This window comes from Manis javanica, chromosome 17, assembly GCF_040802235.1.
Source record: "Manis javanica isolate MJ-LG chromosome 17, MJ_LKY, whole genome shotgun sequence".
Lineage (NCBI taxonomy): Eukaryota > Metazoa > Chordata > Mammalia > Pholidota > Manidae > Manis > Manis javanica.
In genome coordinates this window covers 39,854,704-39,874,761 of record NC_133172.1, presented here as the reverse complement: position 1 = coordinate 39,874,761, position 20,058 = coordinate 39,854,704, and the positions used below count along the sequence as shown (strand labels likewise).

Sequence of the window (20,058 nt, the reverse complement as noted above, 5' to 3'; positions counted from 1 at the left end):
TGCTGTAAGAAGGCAAATGTAGATGATCAGATGATCAGGTGTGTGCCTATGGACTAAGTATTAATCCAGGCTAGACAAGGGCAGCAAGACATCCACGGATGCAGAAGATTGAGAGAACTAATCTTTTTAAACAAATCTTTGATAGTGGAATAATCACTATCCATCTTCACTGTTATTTTTGTTCATTATAATGTTGATATAGTTTAATTTTAACCTGCATTAACTTTCACATTGATACAAAGTTTTCCACTTCTTAGTGAAATAAAATAATATTTAGTTTGTGAATTGGTCAGTAGATCTGGGATCCTAATAATAAAAAAATAAGAATACACTCGTGAGAAAGTTTTGTGATACAAAACATGTAAATTTTGGAATTTGTGTTAAGTCATAACTTGATCTAGCTAGACTGGAGAAAAATGAATAAAGTTTGCTTTGAATATGAACATGTGGAAGACTCAGGATCTAGGGACTTTTAGAGAGAGTAAAAGAGAGAACTTGGTTTTAATCAGCATAGCAGTTGTAACCTTTTCACTCCTTCAGATTTTCCCCAGGAACGCTGTCCCGTGGTGCTTGCACCACTTTTATACCCTGAAAAACGGGACATTCTAATGGACAGGATCCTGCCTGATTCTGGAGGGGTGGCTAAAACCATGATGGAGAGCTCTTTGGCTGATTTCATGCAAGAAGTAGGATATGGCTTTTGTGCAAGGTTGGTAATAAGATATACATTAACTTGTGATTACTCTTGTGCCACACACGATGTAATTTCTTTAAAGCAAGTTCCCCAAATTCCTTAATATATTACCTTTGTCTCAAGAATTTCGCTTCTAGATTTAATCTTCCACATACAGGCATACCTAATTTTACTGTGTCTTGCAGAAATTTTATTTTTACAAATTGAAGATTTGTGGCAGCCTTACATTGAGCAGATCTGTTGGCAACTTTTCCCAACAGCATTTGCTCATTTTGTGTCTCTGTGTCACATTTTGGTAATTCTTGCAGTATTTCAAACTTGTTCATTATTACTGTATTTGTTATAGTGATCTGAGGTTAGTGATTATGACTCAGTGAAAGTTCAGAAGATAGCTAGTGGTTTTTTTTTAAAAGCATTTTAAAAATAAGGTGTGTACATTGTTTTTTAATATACAATGCTATTGTACACTAAATAGACTACAGCATAGTGTAAACATAACTTTTATATGCCCTCGACACCAAGAAATGCATTTGCCTCACTTTATTGTGGTATTTGCTGTACTGTGGTGGGTCTGGAACCGAATCCACAATGTCTCTGTGGTATGCCTTTACTGGTTTTGGTAGCAGCTGTAAATATCCTGGTGGCTGAATTTCTGTCTTTCCATTCCCCCCCTAGTTTCTCAAATTTAAGGATTCAGAGGTTCCTAGACCTGTTTCCAGGATAGGCACTTCTAGATTTAGGGGATTTGTGAAACTGGTATTAGCCGACATGTCTAATTTTCTTGTCACTGTCCTCACACTTAATTTTCTCACGTTACCTTTATCTTCTACAGCTTTCTTTTCTGCCTCTTTTAATACCGTGTCTCCTGCATATTTTTCTCACCTCCCAGGGACACCAAAAGAAATAGTTTCACCTTTTGGTAGCACCTGCAACTGTGCTATATAGTGGATTGCTAATGTTTTCCTGAGTGTCAGTTAATTAAGGGCATTAATGTGCTTTGTGTTGGTTTTAAGTATCACTTAAAATGTTTTGAAAACTCTCATATAAACCACATTTCCACTTACGTTTGAAAGTGTATTTGTTGTATGTGCATATGTGCCTGGCATAAAACTTGTAATTAATCTTCAAGATGCAAAGTAAAAAAGTTAGGATGTATTTTCAGTAATTGCACACTTTAGAATAACCGAACACCTTGACTATCAGTATTTTTTTATTTTGACTTTCAGTATTTTAAAGAATAACTTGATTCATGGTGAAGATTGAGGAGGATACATTTTGTGTCTTTGGAAGGATAATCATTACTCTTGGTTCATTTTCTCCCTTTGATCTTTTATACTTTCTCCATTTTTTTTTTCAAGTTTTGTTGAGAAATAATTGATATATGCCACTGTGTAAATTTAAGGCATATAGCATGATGGTTTGACCATTACAGGTTCAGCTACCATTCATCTCATATAGACACAGTAAAAAGAAAGAAACATTTACCATTTTCTTACTTAAGTAGTGGAAATTCTTACATTCCTAGCTATATGTAAGTAACAAGAAATGAAGCTTGTTACTCTGCCTATTTAGTAAAATTCTAGGGATTTCCCTCAAGGACTCATTTTATTTATTTATTTTTATTTTACTTTATTTAATTTTTTCAAGGGCTCATTTTATATTAGCATTTCTTAACCTTGATATTGAGGGTGGTAGCATTTTTCTGAAGTTTAATTTCTGTTTCAGTATTGAAGAATGTCGCAATATAATCATGCAATTTGGTGTTCGGGAGGTCACAGCTGCCCAGGTTGCAAGAGTTTTGGGAATGATGGCACGAACTCATTCAGGATTAACAGATGGAATTCCATTACAGGTAAGTGTAGAAATCGGTAGTTTTACAACATGAGTTAATGACCTTCCCTTTTTATTTACTAAATTAGAGTATGATCGTTCTACCAACCAGGGCTGAATATTAAATACTTAGGTCTGTTTAATTCTAATTTTACTTCTACAGAGTATCTCTGCTCCTGGCAGTGGGATCTGGAGTGATGGAAAAGATAAAAGTGATGGAGCACAGGCACACACATGGAATGTAGAAGTCTTGATTGATGTTCTCAAAGAACTAGTGAGTACATGTAATTCATGCTGTTAGTGTGATAAAGCCCAAAGAAAGCAAATTTCAATGACTGATATGCCCAGCTGAAGGAAAACAGCAATGTTCTGCAATTCCCAACTTCATTGTCTCAAAAGTAAAGAAGTGTCCAAGATAATTATATACTAGAAATAATACATAGTCAAATTTCAGTTTTGTTCCTTAGGAGTTGTTGCTACATAATTTTGAGTGGCACTTTTGAGGTGATCTGAGGAATGTTGGTGTGTGTGGTTTTTTTTTTGGAGGTATGAATTTGTTGCAAGGGAGCAATTGTATGAGGAATTACTGAGAAAGGAGGCCTTGTGAATATTTCTTGGAAGGTACAAAAATATTCCCGCCAACCTTGATTTTGGTGGATAGGGATGATAAAAATCCATACTTTAATCTTACTACTTCTATTTCCGAAATATCCACAAACTAATTGGCTCCCAGATTAATGAAGTATGTCTCCTAAAATGTTAAAATGCTTAAATAAAACATGAAGAAGTGAAACTTTCAGATAGTAAAAGGTAGTGATGAAATTTAGTCAGTGGGAAAATAGTGGAGTCAAGATAAAATACCATCTGTCTTGTTTGTAAAATGTCAAGGAACAAAATATAATACTAAGGACTGCGTGTACTTAAAACATTCTTTATAAGGTGTCAGGTTATAGTTCTCATTTTTAGTTTTCTATATTTGTAATTTGTAGGTAAATTTGAGTTACGGAAGATCATGCTGTTCTTTATGACCTTACAACTTACTACTAACGCCATTATTGAGTTTTCTTTTTCTTATTAGTAGATGGATTTAAAGTGTTCAGACCTATTCTCCTTTACTCCTTGAGTGGAAAAAATGATATGTGATCATGGCAGAAAACTTGGAAAGAAAGAAGAGCAAAATAAAACCACAGTCCCATCACTTAAGCAATAAGGAGTTAATTGGTTTGATTTTGACCTGTGATTGTCTTGTAAAAGTGAAAACATGGCCTTCTCACTCAACAGTTCCATCTTTCTACTTTATTGTCCTATTGAAAATACTCATTAAGAACTGCAGAGGACCATATTCCATGTTATCTGAAGCTATTTTGATCTGTTTTCATAGATTGCAAAAGGCTATATAGATGAGCTCCCACACTGTGGTGTTGAACAATTGAGCTAATTAGTAACCTTTTCTTTTCTTATATGTTAGAAGTTTCTGTACATTTTTTGTAGGCAGGAAACAGGACAATTTCAGATATGCATAGGGGTCAATAATTACTTCTCCTGACTGCCCACCAAGGATGGGAGGAGGAAACCACAAGGGTATGTGGGCTTAACTAATTTCTATCTACGGTAGTGTTGTTAAAGAGTGCATTTATGGTTCTGTTGTGTCACAGTCCTGGAAACAAATTCTACAAAGGAAAGATTGCTGAATGCTCTTGTTGCCTTTGAGTGATACCCCCTTTAACGTTTGTTCTTTGCACCATATACAAAACAAGCATTAGAGTGTGCATGGCCTGAAAGGAGTCACCTTAGAGCAAAACCAAACTGGTTGTGATACTGTGGTTACAGAAATTTAAAAGCAGAGTTCTTCCTTTCTAGTATAAAATATATTTAATACTCTGTGCAGTGTTTGGTAAATTATTTCTCATAAACTTGTTTCCATTGCTCTGTGTTTCTCTTAAGAAGGCTTATTCTGGTTTTTTGAGTACCTTTTCATAGGATGTTTTTTTAAATGGAATATTCAGTCATTTTGACATAACGTCTCTAGACTACTTTCCCTGGTGCATACATTGGGATGCTTTCAGGAGAGATCTGTAATTAGTGAAGGATGGTGTTGGGGGTAATTGATTTATCATTGCCACTTTGTGTCAAGGTAGAATCTTGGTGTAAAGACAAGTGGCATTGAAAGAAGAGTTATTTATTTGCCATGCTGTGGTGGGAGTGTTCCTTTGAGAGAGAGTAGGGGAAGAGAGAGTTCTTTTCATACTCACATGTTCCGAAGTATGTTATGAACAGAAAGGTTGTAGTACCTAGCTAGTAGAGCCAGTTGAGTCTGAATATTAAGAATTTACCTTTCTAAGTCTATTTGGGAAATGCCAGAAAGATTCAGATGACTTTGAGTTTATTATGATAACATTTTGATTGAACTTCAGATTTAATTCAGCTTTAGATAACACATCAAAATATGTACACTTTTGTTGATTAAGCTTTGAAATGTTTTTCTTTCAGAACCCGAGTTTGAATTTTAAGGAAGTAACTTACGAACTAGACCATCCTGGGTTTCAAATTCGTGACAGTAAAGGACTTCATAATGTGGTTTATGGCATTCAGAGGGGTCTGGGTATGGAAGTGTTCCCAGTAGATCTCATATATAGACCTTGGAAACATGCAGAAGGCCAGGTAAGTGACTGGTGTTTAGCTATAGAAGGGGAACAAAATAATAACTGACTTGTTTTTTAGTGCCATCAACTCATTCATTAAAATATTCTCTTAAAGTAGAACTTGTTTTGCATAGGTCAGAGATTGTTGTAAATTTTGAAATGATTTATAGCAGCTTAGTACTATTCAGATTCAGTTGAAGTGTAGCAGTCAAGCTGTTTTCCCAGTAGTTTGATGATGTTTGTCTCCAAGGCCATCTCCTCATACAACTTTCATGAGTTGCATGTGTGTGAGTTATTGGTGGTTTTGAAAAAGCCAGTAATTAAGATTTTAAGGGGATATTGTCAGTCTTAATAACCTTAAGATTCAGATTAGCCTAATAAAAATGTTCCAAATTTTATAGCATTCCGAGTCATTTTTGGTGATAAGGACTTCTTTCTCTTGTTCCAGCTCTCCTTCATTCAGCATTCCCTTATAAACCCAGAGATCTTCTGTTTTGCTGACTATCCCTGTCATACTGTTGCCACTGATATTTTGAAAGCACCACCAGAGGATGACAATCGAGAAATTGCCACATGGTAAACACTCTCATCTAGCTTTTCTAGAAAAGGTCACTTGTACTTTTTTGAAATATAAAATTAATAGCAACTACATAGTTTAAAGGTCTAAATGAAACAGTATTTTTAATGCGTCTCCTTACCTTAAATTTTTATAGAGGCTGTGTTGGTGGATTAAAAACCTATTTTTAATCCTTTTATGTCTAGATAGTTACATCTCTCCTCTGCAAAGTCTGCCAGTAGGTATTTTCTGAAGCTGTCAAGTGTGGGAAGGAGATTCATACTTCTTTCTTAGTATTAGATCCCTTTATTCTTTCTATAGATTAACTGGCAGTATCCTGAGATGACCAACCCATCAAATCTAATACTTTCAGCTAAATTACTTAGTTTCTCTGTGTTCCAAGGGCTAATTTCTGAGGGAGAATCTGACTCTGGGTTACTCCTGGAACTCAAGTCACTCCTCACTGGGGATGTGCGGTAAGGATGGTGAAAGTCCTTCCATCACTGGTGAATGTAATAGAGAAGGGGCATGGTCTGGTCCCTGAAGGCACCTACTTTATGATGTTTCTTCTGTTTTTCCCCCTAATCATACTCTCCTGGGATACTTTCAAGCATGGAACAGAGTATTGTCTTTATTTTTTGCCTGTGGGTTGTACTTTTAGGGCAGTTTAAAGTATCTTAGGCATTGTCAGATCTTTTAAAAAAAGGAATGATAAACTTTCTGTAAAGTGTTAACATGTGGCTTTGGGGGCCAGATAGTCTCTGTAGGAACAGCTTAACTCTTCTGTTGTAGCACAATATAAATATGTGTTGGGGTCTGTTACAGCAGAGTATTATTTACAGCAATAGGCAGCAGGTGGGATGTGGCCTGTTTACATCGCCAAATTTAGTTTGCTATTTCCTGTTCTGAAAGATTGACCCAAGCAAGCAGTGATTTGTTCTAAAGTGTGTCCTTTCCCCATTCAATCTATTTCTTTGCATTACCAAAGTAAGTGTTCAGGCTGTATTTTTGTGAAGGATTTTTCTTGTATATGATTTGTGTCTGTTAATACTTTGGATTTTTGACTATTCCTAAACTCTGTGATGTTGTGTTCTATTTTTCACATCAATAGTAAAAGTCTTTGATATCTCTTTGGTAAGAAGGATCTGTGGTTATTCTCTCTCCTTCACTACTTACTCCCTGTTAATTTGGAATGCCTTTGAAATTAGCATGAAAGTATATAGAAACATAAAGTTTTTTTTATTGAGGTATCATTGCTATACAATCTTATGAAGGTTTCACATGAACAACATTGTCAGTACTACATTCCCCCCATTATCAAGTCCTTCCCACATACCCTATGAGAGTCACTGTCCATCAGCATAGTAAGATCCTGTAGAGTCATTATTTGTCTTCTCTGTGCTATACTGCTTTCCCTGTGCTCCTCTACATTATGTGTGCTAATCAAATGCCCCTTAATCCCCTTCTCCCTCCCTCCCCATACACCCTCCTCATTAGTTTCAGTCCCTTCCCTTTGGTAACTGTTAGTCCATTCTTGGGTTCTGTGAGTCTGCTGCTGTTTTGTTCCTTCAGTTTTTTCTTTGTTTTACTCTACAGATGAGTGAAATCATTTGATACTAATCTTTCTCCACCTGGCTTATTTCACTGAGCATAATACCTTCTAGCTCCATCCATGGTGTTGCAAATGGTAGGATTTGTTTTCTTATGGCTGAATAGTATTCCATTGTGTATATGTACCACCTTTTCTTTATCCATTCATCTACTGATGGACACTTAGGTTGTTTCCATTTCTTGGCTATTGTAAATAGTGCTACAGTAAACATAGGGGTGCACATGTCTTTTTCAAACTGGGTTGCTGCATTCTTAGGGTAAATTCCTAGAAGTGGAATTCCTGGGTCAAATGCTATTTCTATTTGGAGCTTTTTGAGGAACCTCTATACTGCTTTCCACAATGGCTGAACTAGTTTACATTCCCACCAGCAGTGTAGGGGGGTTCCCCTTTCTCCACATCCTCGCCAACATTTGTTGTTGTTTGTCTTTTGGGTGTTGGCCATCCTAACTGGTATGAGGTGATATCTCATTATGGTTTTAATTTGCATTTCTCTCATGATTAGTGATGTGGAGCATCTTCTCATGTGCCTGTTGTCCATCTGAATTTCTTCTTGGAGAAGTACCTGTTCAGCTCCTCTGCTCATTTTTTAATTGGCTTATTTGCTTTTTGTTTGTTGAGGTGTGTGAGCTCTTTATATAATTTGGATGTCAACCCCTTATCAGACATGTCATTTATGAATATATTCTCCCATACTTGTAGGATGTCTTTTTGTTCTGCTGATGGTGTCCTTTGCTGTACAAAAGCTTTTTAATTTGATGTAGTTCCACTTGTTCATTTTTGCTTCTGTTTCCCTTGCCTGGGGAGATATGTTCACGAAGAAGTTGCTCAATTTTATGTCCAAGAGATTTTTGCGTATGTTTTTTTCTAAGAGTTTTATGGTTTTATGACTTACATTCAGGTCTTTGATCCATTTTGAGTTTACCTTTGTGTATGGGGTTAGACAATGATCCAGTTTCATTCTCTTATATGTATCTGTCCAGTTTTGCCAACACCAGCTGTTGAAGAGGCTGTCATTTCCCCATTGTATATCCATGGCTCCTTTATCTTATATTAATTGACCATATGTGCTTGGGTTTGTATCTGGGCTTTCTGTAGTCTTCCACTAGTCTATCAGTCTGTTCTTGTGCCAGTACCAAATTGCCTTGATTACTGTGGCTTTGTAATAGAGCTTGAAGTCAGGGAGCATAATCACCCAGCTTTATTCTTCCTTTTCAGGATTGCTTTGGCAATGCAGGGTCTTTTGTGGTTCCATATGAATTTTAGAATGATTTTCTCTAGTTCTTTACAGAGTGAAGAATGCTGTAGGTATTTTGATAGGGATTGCATTGAATCTGTAGATTGCTTTAGGCAGGATGACCATTTTGACAATATTAATTCTAACTATGAGCATGGAATGTGTTTCGATTTACTGGTATATTCTTTAATTTCTCTCATGAGTGTCATGTAGTTTTCAGAGTATAGGTCTTTCACTTCCTTGGTTAGGTTTATTTCTAGGTATTTTACTCTTTTTTTTTTTTTTTTTTTTTGTTTTGAAAAGTATTTATTGTTTGAGTAACACATGGTTATGATACAAAATGCAGAAGATTCAAAGGCTATACAGTGAAAAGTCAGTTCTACCACTGTCTCCCAGTTGCCAGTTCCTCACTTTAGAGACATCTGCTGTTTTCAGTTTCTCATTCTAGAAATGCTCAGTGCATACACAAGCAAATGTATATTTAACCCTTTTTTTTTTTGTTGTTGTTGTTTTTTTTTTTTTTTTTTTTTTTTTTTGAGAGGGCATCTCTCATATTTATTGATCAAATGGTTGTTAACAACAATAAAATTCAGTATAGGGGGGTCAATGCTCAATGTACAATCATTAATCCATCTCAAGCCTAATTCTCGTCAGTCTCCAATCTTCTGAAGCATAACGAACAAGTTCTTACATGGTGAACGAATTCTTACAGAGTGAATAAATTCTTACATGGTGAACAGTACAAGGGCATTCATCACAGAAACTTTCGGTTTTGATCATGCAATATGACCTATAAACCATCAGGTCAAATATGAATATTCATTTGATTTTTGTACTTGATTTATATGTTGATCCCACATTTCTCCTATTATTATTATTATTTTTATTTTTAATAAAATGCTGAAGTGGAAGGTAGATGCAAGATAAAGGTAGAAAACATAGTTTAGTGCTGTAAGAAGGCAAATGTAGATGATCAGATGATCAGGTGTGTGCCTATGGACTAAGTATTAATCCAGGCTAGACAAGGGCAGCAAGACATCCACGGATGCAGAAGATTTCTCTCAAAGCAGGGGGGGTGAGGTTCTGAGCCTCACCTCTGTTGATCCCCAAATTCTCACCTGATGGCCCCCCTGCGACTGTGCCTGTCTTAGGTTGTTCCTCCCTTGAGGAATCTTACCCGTCTCTGGCTAACCAGTCATCTTCCGGGGCCATACAGGGAAATGTAAAGTTGGTAAGTGAGAGAGAAGCCATATTGTTTGCAAAGGTTAGCTTTTAACTTCTTTGCAGATTTATGCCCTGTGGCTTCTATGCCCAGCACTTGTCTCGAGGTATCTTTACCACCTGGAGGAATTATGATACTCGGTAAATTCGATATGAGGCACGAATTCTATTTAAGGTTTGTAATTAGGAAGGAAGAAGAAAAGCTATAGATGTAGCATATGAAGGAAACTTGGGAGGATTGATTATTTCTTTGACATATCTTCTTGTATAGTACCTTAAGTATGTATAGGTTTTAAACTACTAACTAATTTGCACACACATATTAACATAATAGGAATACGGTGACATAAACAAAGCAAATCTATAATTACCAGCCATCTCCAGTGAAGCCAAGAAAACCATTTAGGCACCCTAGGCATTTGTGAAAATTTATCTATGATATGATGGATATTTTCGAACTGTACTTGAACCATCAGACAAATTAAAGCAGCCCATTTCTGGGATCTGTTCACATCCCATATGTTCTTTTAACCATAGATAGTCTATAGTCATGAGATTTTGGGGTGCTACAACTTGCACCCCTCCCAACTCCTGGTTGAGTTCCAACAGTACAGATCCAGTCAAATTCGTTGTCTCACTGTATGCACATGCCAGCCTAGACATCTCCCTCCTCCTTCTTATGGCAAGTCCAGGAGACGGTGGGCTGGATGCAGCCACAACCGCAGCATCGTCCGGATCCCTGTGGAGGCTTTTTGATGATCATCCCCCGGCACGAGTCCTCCAGAGAGTGCTGATGCCGGAAGCTCCTCCTCATATCGTATCTTAGTTCATTTTCTGGGTATCCAAGCTAGGCCTTGATCTTCTGCGTAGAAACAAACAGACCCTTTGCCCACACTTTGACATGCCCTCTATACCACTGTGCAGAACTCATTGGAGGTCAGCACACAGTAACTGCTTTTTTTTTTTTTTTTTTTTAATTAAGAGAAAGGAATATTATCAGAAAAGAGTACCTCCATAGCTGATCATCTGACACCCTTTAAGTGATCAACATTAAGGATATTTAAAGCATGCGTTGATCTTTGATTTACCAATAGTTTTATCCTGTTAAGGAGTAATCCCCCTTTTCTTTCTTTCTTTCTTTTTTATTTTTTAAATTTTTAATCTACACTTACCTGAAGAATACTATGTTTACTATGCTCTCCCCTATATCAGGTCCCCCCTAACAACCACATTACGGTTACTGTCCATCAGCTTAGCAAAATGTGGTAGAGTCACTACTTGTCCTCTCTGTGTTGTGCAGCCCACCCTCCCCTTTCTCCCTCCCCCCCATGCATGCTAATCTTAATACCCCCCTTCTTCTTCCCCCCCCTTATCCCTCCCTGCCCACCCATCCTCCCCAGTTCCTTTCCCTTTGGTACCTGTTAGTCCATTTTTGGGTTCTGTAATTCTGCTGCTGTTTTGTTCCTTCAGTTTTTCCTTTGTTCCTATACTCCTCAGATGAGTGAAATCATTTGGTATTTCTCTTTCTCCGCTTGGCTTATTTCACTGAGCATAATACTCTCCAGCTCCATCCATGTTGCTGCAAATGGTTGGATTTTTCCACTTCTTATGGCTGAGTAGTATTCCATTGTGTATATGTACCACATCTTCTTTATCCATTCATCTACCGATGGATATTTAGGTTGCTTCCAATTCTTGGCTATTGTAAATAGTGCTGCGATAAACATAGGAGTGCATCTGTCTTTCTCAAACTTGATTGCTGCGTTCTTAGGGTAAATTCCTAGGAGTGGAATTCCTGGGTCAAATGGTAGGTCTGTTTTGAGCATTTTGATGCACCTCCATACTGCTTTCCACAATGGTTGAACTAATTTACATTCCCACCAGCAGTGTAGGAGGGTTCCCCTTTCTCCACAGCCTCGCCAACATTTGTTGTTGTTTGTCTTTTGGATGGCAGCTATCCTTACTGGTGTGAGGTGATACCTCATTGTAGTTTTAATTTGCATTTCTCTGATAATTAGCGATGTGGAGCATCTTTTCATGTGTCTCTTGGCCATCTGTATTTCTTTTTTGGAGAACTGTCTGTTCAGTTCCTCTGCCCATTTTTTAATTGGGTTATTTGTTTTTTGTTTGTTGAGGCGTGTGAGCTCTTTATATATTCTGGACGTCAAGCCTTTATCAGATCTGTCATTTTCAAATATATTCTCCCATACTGTAGGGTTCCTTTTTGTTCTATTGATGGTGTCTTTCGCTGTACAGAAGCTTTTCAGCTTAATGTAGTCCCACTTGCTCATTTTTGCTGTTGTTTTCCTTGCCCGGGGAGATATGTTCAAGAAGAGATCACTCATGTTTATGTCTAAGAGGTTTTTGCCTATGTTTTTTTCCAAGAGTTTAATGGTTTCGTGACTTACATTCAGGTCTTTGATCCATTTTGAGTTTACCTTTGTATATGGGGTTAGACAATGGTCCAGTTTCATTCTCCTACATGTAGCTGTCCAGTTTTGCCAGCACCATCTGTTGAAGAGACTGTCATTTTGCCATTGTATGTCCATGGCTCCTTTATCAAATATTAATTGACCATATATGTTTGGGTTAATTTCTGGGGTCTCTAATCTGTTCCACTGGTCTGTGGCTCTGTTCTTGTGCCAGTACCAAATTGTCTTGATTACTATGGCTTTGTAGTAGAGCTTGAAGTTGGGGAGTGAGATCCCCCCTACTTTATTCTTCTTTTTCAGGATTGCTTTGGCTATTCGGGGTCTTTGGTGTTTCCATATGAATTTTTGAATTATTTGTTCCAATTCATTGAAGAATGTTGCTGGTAATTTGAGAGGGATTGCATCAAATTTGTATATTGCTTTCGGCAGGATGGCCATTTTGACGATATTAATTCTTCCTAGCCATGAGCATGGGATGAGTTTCCATTTATTAGTGTCCCCTTTAATTTCTCTTAAGAGTGACTTGTAGTTTTCAGAGTATAAGTCTTTCACTTCCTTGGTTAGGTTTATTCCTAGGTATTTTATTCTTTTTGATGCAATGGTGAATGGAATTGTTTTCCTGATTTCTCTTTCTATTGATTCGTTGTTAGTGTATAGGAAAGCTACAGATTTCTGTGTGTTAATTTTGTATCCTGCAACTTTGCTGTATTCCGATATCAGTTCTAGTAGTTTTGGAGTGGAGTCTTTAGGGTTTTTTATGTACAGTATCATATCATCTGCAAATAGTGACAGTTTAACTTCTTCTTTACCAATCTGGATTCCTTGTATTTCTTTGTTTTGTCTGATTGCCGTGGCTAGGACCTCCAGTACTATGTTAAATAACAGTGGGGAGAGTGGGCATCCCTGTCTGGTTCCCGATCTCAGTGGAAATGCTTTCAGCTTCTCGCTGTTCAGTATAATGCTGGCTGTGGGTTTATCATATATGGCCTTTATTATGTTGAGGTACTTGCCCTCTATTCCCATTTTGCTGAGAGTTTTTATCATGAATGGATGTTGAATTTTGTCAAATGCTTTTTCAGCATCTATGGAGATGATCATGTGGTTTTTGTCTTTCTTTTTGTTGATGTGGTGGATGATGTTGATGGATTTTCGAATGTTGTACCATCCTTGCATCCCTGGGATGAACCCCACTTGGTCATGGTGTATGATCCTTTTGATATACTGTTGAATTCTGTTTGCTAATATTTTATTGAGTATTTTTGCATCTACATTCATCAGGGATATTGGTCTGTAATTTTCTTTTTTGGTGGGGTCTTTTCCTGGTTTTGGTATTAGGGTGATGTTGGCTTCATAGAATGAGTTTGGGAGTATTCCCTCTTCTTCTATTTTGTGGAACACTTTAAGGAGAATGGGTATTATGTCTTCTCTGTGTGTCTGATAAAATTCCGAGGTAAATCCGTCCGGCCCCGGGGTTTTGTTCTTGGGTAGTTTTTTGATTACTGTTTCAATTTCTTTGCTTGTAATTGGTTTGTTTAACTTTTGTGTTTCTTCCTTGGTCAGTCTTGGAAGGTTGTATTTTTCTAGGAAGTTGTGCATTTCTTCTAGGTTTTCCAGCTTGTTGGCATATAGGTTTTCATAGTAGTCTTTAATAATTCTTTGTATTTCTGTGGAGTCTGTCGTGATTTTTCCATTCTCATTTCTGATTATGTTGATTTGTGTTGACTCTCTTTTTCTCTTAATAAGTTGGGCTAGAGGCTTATCTATTTTGTTTATTTTCCCAAAGAACCAGCTCTTGGTTTCGTTGATTTTTGCTATTGTTTTATTCTTCTCAATTTTGTTTATTTCTTCTCTGATCTTTATTATGTCCCTCCTTCTGCTGACTTTAGGCCTCATTTGTTCTTCTTTTTCCAGTTTTAATAATTGTGATGTTAGACTATTCATTTGGGATTGTTCTTCCTTCTTCAAGTGTGCCTGGATTGCTATATACTTTCCTCTTAAGACTGCTTTCGCTGCATCCCACAGAAGTTGGGGCTTAGTGTTGTTGTTGTCATTTGTTTCTATATATTCCTTGATCTCTATTTTGATTTGTTCATTGATCCATTGATTATTTAGTAGCATGTTGTTAAGCCTCCATGTGTTTGTGAGCCTTTTTGTTTTCTTTGTAGAATTTATTTCTACTTTCATACCTTTGTGGTCTGAAAAATTGGTTGGTAGAATTTCAATATTGTGGAATTTACTGAGGCTCTTTTTGTGAGCTAGTATGTGGTCTATTCTGGAGAATGTTCCATGTGCACTTGAGAAGAATGTATATCCTGTTGCTTTTGGATGTAAAGTTCTATAGATGTCTATTAGGTCCATCTGTTCTAGTGTGTTGTTCAGTGCCTGTGTGTCTTTACTTATTTTCTGCCCGGTGGATCTATCCTTTGGGGTGAGTGGTGTGTTGAAGTCTCCTACAATGAATGCATTGCAGTCTATTTCCCTCTTTAGTTCTGTTAGTATTTGCTTCACATATGCTGGTGCTCCTGTATTGGGTGCATATATATTTAGAATGGTTATATCCTCTTGTTGGACTAAGCCCTTTATCATTATGTAGTGGCCTTCTTTATCTCTTGTTACTTTCTTTGTTTTGAAGTCTATTTTGTCTGATATTAGTACTGCAACCCCTGCTTTCTTCTCACTGTTGTTTGCCTGAAATATGTTTTTCCATCCCTTGACTTTTAGTCTATGCTTATCTTTGGGTTTAAGGTGAGTTTCTTGTAAGCAGCATATAGATGGGTCTTGCTTTTTTATCCATTCTATTACTCTATGTCTTTTGATTGGTGCATTAAGTCCATTTACATTTAGGGTGACTATTGAAAGATATGTACTTATTGCCATTGCAGGCTTTAGATTCGTGGTTACCAAAGGTTCAAGGTTAGCTTCTTTAGTATCTTACTGCCTAACTTAGCTCGCTTATTGAGCTGTTATATACACTGTCTGGAGAGTCTTTTCTTCTCTCCCTTCTTATTCCTCCTCCTCCATTCTTCATATGTTGTGTGTTTTGTTCTGTGCTCTTTTTAGGGGTGCTCCCATCTAGAGCAGTCCCTGTAGGATGCCCTGTAGAGGTGGTTTGTGGGAAGCAAATTCCCTCAGCTTTTGCTTGTCTGGGAATTGTTTGATCCCACCATCATATTTAAATGATAGTCGTGCTGGATACAGTATCCTTGGTTCAAGGCCCTTCTGTTTCGTTGCATTAAGTATATCATGCCATTCTCTTCTGGCCTGTAGGGTTTCTGTTGAGAAGTCTGATGTTAGCCTGATTGGTTTTCCTTTATAGGTGACCTTTTTCTCTCTAGCTGCCTTTAAAACTCTTTCCTTGTCCTTGATCCTTGCCATTTTAATTATTATGTGTCTTGGTGTTGTCCTCCTTGGATCCTTTCTGTTGGGGGTTCTGTATAATTCCATGGTCTGTTCGATTATTTCCTCCCCCAGTTTGGGGAAGTTTTCAGCAATTATTTCTTCAAAGACACTTTCTATCCCTTTTCCTCTGTCTTCCTCTTCTGGTATCCCTATAATACGAATGTTTTTCCTTTTGTATTGGTCACATATTTCTCTTAGTGTTGTTTCATTCCTGGAGATCCTTTTATCTCTCTCTATGTCAGCTTCTATACGTTCCTGTTCTCTGGCTTCTATTCCTTCAATGGCCTCTTGCATCTTATCCATTCTGCTTATAAATCCTTCCAGGGATTGTTTCACTTCTGTGATCTCTTTCCTGACATCTGTGATCTCCTTCCGGACTTCATCCCACTGCTCTTGCATTTTTCTCTGCATCTCATCCCACTGCTCTTGCATTTTTCTCTGCATCTCATCCCATTGCTCTTGCATTTTTCTCTGCATCTCTGTCAGCATGTTCATGATTTTTATTTTGAATTCTTTTTCAGGAAGACTAGTTAGGTCTGTCTCCTTCTCAGGTGTTGTCTCTGTGATCTTTGTCTGCCTGTAGTTTTGCCTTTTCATGGTGATAGAGATAGTTTGCAGAGCTGGTACAAGTGACCGCTGGAAGAGCTTCCCTTCTTGTTGGTTTGTAGCCTTTTCCTGGGAGAATAGCGACCTCTAGTGGCTTGTGCTGGGCAGCTGCGCGCAGACAGGGCTTCTGCTTCCTGCCCAGTTGCTTTGGGGTTTATCTCGGCTGTTGCTGTGGGCTTGGCCTGGCTGGGGCTGTTCCTCCAAAATGGTGGAGCCCCGTTGGAGGGGGAGCAGCCAGGAGACTATTTATCTCCGTAAGGGGCCTCTGTGCTCCCTGCTGCCCAGGGGGTTAGAGTGCCCAGAGATCCCCAGATTCCCTGCTTCTGGTCTAAGTGACCTGTCCTGCCCCTTTAAGATTTCCAAAAAGCACTCTCCAAACCAAAACAACAGCAGCAACAATGAGAGAGGGAACAGAAAGAAAGAGAAAAAAAAAAAGGAAAAAAAGGGGAAAAACAAGCGATTTTTTTTTTTTTTTTTTTTTTTTTGTCCTCAGGTGCCGGTCCCAGGCACCCGCTCACTGGTCCTGCTGCCCTGTCTCCCTAGCACCAGGGTCCCTGTCCTTTCAAGGCTTCCAAAAAGCACCCACCCACCGGTCCCGCAGGGAAGGAACGCTCAATATTCTTTGTCCTCAGGCACTGGTCCCACGCACCCGCTCACCAGTCCCGCCGCCCTGCCTCCCTAGCACCGGGGTCCCTGTCCCTTCAAGGCTTCCAAAAAGCACTCGGCAAAAAGAGAGAAAAAAAAAGGGGAAAAACGCGCGATTTCTTCCGTCCTCAGGTGCTGGTCTCAGGCACCCACCCACCGGTCCCACAGGGAAAAATGCGGGATATTCTTTGTCCTCAGGTGCCGGTCCCAGGCACCCGCTCACCAGTCCCGCCGCCCTGCCTCCCTAGCACCGGGGTCCCTGTCCCTTTTAGGCTTCCAAAAAGCACTCACAGAAAAGAGAAAAAAAAAAAGGGGAAAAACGCGCGATTTCCTCTGTTCTCAAGTGCCGGTCTCAGGCACCCGCCCACCGGTCCCGCAGGGAAAAACGGGGGATATTCTTTGTCCTCAGGCGCCGGTCCCAGCCACCCGCTCACCAGTCCCGCCACCGTGCCTCCCTAGCACTGGGGTCCCCGTCCCTTCAAGGCTTCCAAAAAGCGCTCGCCAAAAAGAGAAAAAAAAAAAGGGGAAAAACGCGCGACCTCCTCCGGTCTCAGGCACCCGCCCCCAGGTCTCGCAGGGAGAAACGCAGGATATTCTTTGTCCTCCGGCGCCGTTCCCAGGCACCTCCTCACCGGTCCCGCCACCCTGCCTCCCCAGCAACGGGGGCCCGTCCCTCTAAGGCTTCCAAAAAGCGCTCGCCAAAAAAAAAAAAAAAAAAAAAAAACCGCTCCGGTTTCTCTCCACCCGCCGGGAGCCGGGGGGAGGGGCGCTCGGGTCCCGCCGGGCTGGGGCTTGTATCTTACCCCCTTCACAAGGCGCTGGGTTCTTGCAGGTGTGGATGTAGTCTGGATGTTGTCCTGTGTCCTGTGGTCTCTATTTTAGGAAGATTTTTCTTTGTTATATTTTCATAGCTCTATGTGTTTTTGGGAGGAGATTTCCACTGCTCTACTCACGCCGCCATCTTGGCTCCGCCTCGGTATTTTACTCTTTTTGATGCAGTTGTGAATGGAATTGTTTTCCTGATTTCTCTTTTTGCTAGTTCATCATTAGTATATAGGAATGCCATAGATTTCTGTGTATTAATTTTGTATCCTGCAGCTATGTTGAATTCAGTTATTAGTTCTAGTAGATTCTTTAGGGTTTTTTTTTTTGTACAATTTCATGTCATGTGCAAACAGTGACAGTTTAACTTTTTTCTTACTCATTTAGATGCCTTTTATTGCTTTGTGTTGTCTTATTGCTTTGGCTGGGACCTCCGTTACTATGTTCAGTAAAACTGGTGAAAGTGGGCATCCTTGTCTTGTGCCCAATATTAGAGGAATAGATTTTAGCTTTTTTGCTGTTAAGGCCTTTATTATGTTAGGTACTTGCTCTGTGTGCCCATTTTGTTGAGTTTTTATCATGAATAGATGTTGAATTTTGTCAAATGTTTTTTGGGAACTATGGAGATATGTGATTTTTGTCCTTTCTGTTGATGTAGTGTATGATGTTGATGTTTATGGATTTTCGAATATTGTACCATCCTTGCATCCCTGGGATAAATCTCACTTGATCATGATGTATGATCTTTTTAATGTGTTTTTTAATTCAGCTTGCTAATATTTTGTTGACGATTTTTGCATCTATGTTCATCAGTGATCTTGGTGTGTAATTTCCTTTTTTGTGGTGTCTTTGGTTTGGTATTAGAATGATGCTTTCCTTATAGAATGAGTTTGGAAGTATTTCCTCATATTCTGCTTGTTTGTTAGCATACAGGTTTTCATAGTATTCCCTAATAATTCTTTGTATTTCTGTGTGTCTGTAATGATTTTTCCTTTCTCATTTGTGATTCTGTTTATGTGTGTAGACTCTTTTTTTTTCTTAATAAGTCTGGCTTGGGCTTTATCTATTTTGTGTATTTTCTCAAAAGAACCAGCTTTTAATTTCATAAATTCTTTCTATTTTTTATTCTTCTCAATTTTATTTATTTCTTCTCTGATCTTTTTTATGTCCCTCCTTCTGCTAACTTTGGGCATCATTTGTTCTTTTTTCAGTTTCAGTAATTGTGAATTTAGACTATTCATTTGGAATTGTTCTTTTCTTACATAGGCCTGAATTGCTGTATACTTTCCTCTAAGAACTGCCTTTGCTGCATCGCATAGAAGTTGGGTCGTTGTGCTATTGTTTTCATTTGTGTTCATATATTGCTTGGTCTGTTTTAATTTTGTTATTGATCTGTTGATTATTTAGGAGCATTTTGTTAAGCCTCAGTGTGTTTTTAGGCCATTTTGTTTTCTTTGCACAATTTATTTCTACTTTTATACTTTTGTGATCTGAGAAGTTGGTTGCTACAATTTCAGTTTTTTTGAGTTTAGTGATGCTCTTTTTGTGGCTGAGGATGTGATCTATTCTGGAGTTCCGTGAGCACTAGCAATGTATAATTTTGAGGTGAACAATACCCATTTAAATATTTTTCAAATATTATAAATAAGATGACAACTTGGTTGTGAATTTTATATCCTTAGATTTTCATTGATAGAGTATCTTTCTTCATTTTTGTTAGGAAGAGCTTGGATTTGATTGAGTCTTTGCTTAGGCTTGCAGAGGTGGGGCAGTACGAGCAAGTCAAACAGCTCTTCAGCTTCCCTATCAAACATTGTCCAGATATGCTGGTATTGGCCTTACTACAAATCAACACCTCTTGGCACACCTTGCGCCATGAACTCATCTCCACCCTGATGCCAATTTTCCTTGGAAACCATCCTAACTCTGCTATTATTTTGCACTATGCATGGCATGGGCAGGTAAGATATGACCATTTCTTCATCTTAACACTCTTTGGAGGATGTTGAACTAGAGAAATTGTCAATCTTGGAATTAGGACATTTTGGAACAGTCACAGTTCCATAAAACTAATTTTATCTTTTAGCATCATGTGAGTATTAAAGTATAAAAGTTCAAATAGCAAAGAAGACAAGAAAAAAAGTATTATTAAAGCTCTTTACTGCTAGAGCACCATTTTAATTTTGATAGCAGTAAAGAGCTGTATTTATCATGGAACCAGAAAATACTTACATCACCTTTTAACAGTAAACAGTAGATAACAAATTAACTTAATTGACGTTATTTTGTTTTATCCAAATTCACCATTTAAATTACATTTTAGTTTCTTTTGAAATATCTTTCAAACTCTTGAATTTTCAAGCTA

The 20,058-nt window shown here is 38.3% G+C and overlaps 1 protein-coding gene across 8 annotated transcripts in view; it reads left to right on the top strand.

Moving 5' to 3' along the window:
• The window catches only part of CNOT1 (CCR4-NOT transcription complex subunit 1), a 148,822-nt gene that overhangs the window by 57,682 nt on the left and 71,082 nt on the right, over positions 1-20,058 (top strand). For all 8 annotated transcript variants that reach the window (XM_073225564.1, XM_073225567.1, XM_073225562.1 and 5 more), the window contains exons 8-13: positions 541-709; positions 2,420-2,546; positions 2,688-2,798; positions 5,015-5,185; positions 5,615-5,742; positions 19,414-19,654. In XM_073225564.1, coding sequence (XP_073081665.1) covers positions 541-709; positions 2,420-2,546; positions 2,688-2,798; positions 5,015-5,185; positions 5,615-5,742; positions 19,414-19,654 — 947 coding nt within the window. The remainder of the gene's footprint in view (positions 1-540; positions 710-2,419; positions 2,547-2,687; positions 2,799-5,014; positions 5,186-5,614; positions 5,743-19,413; positions 19,655-20,058) is intronic.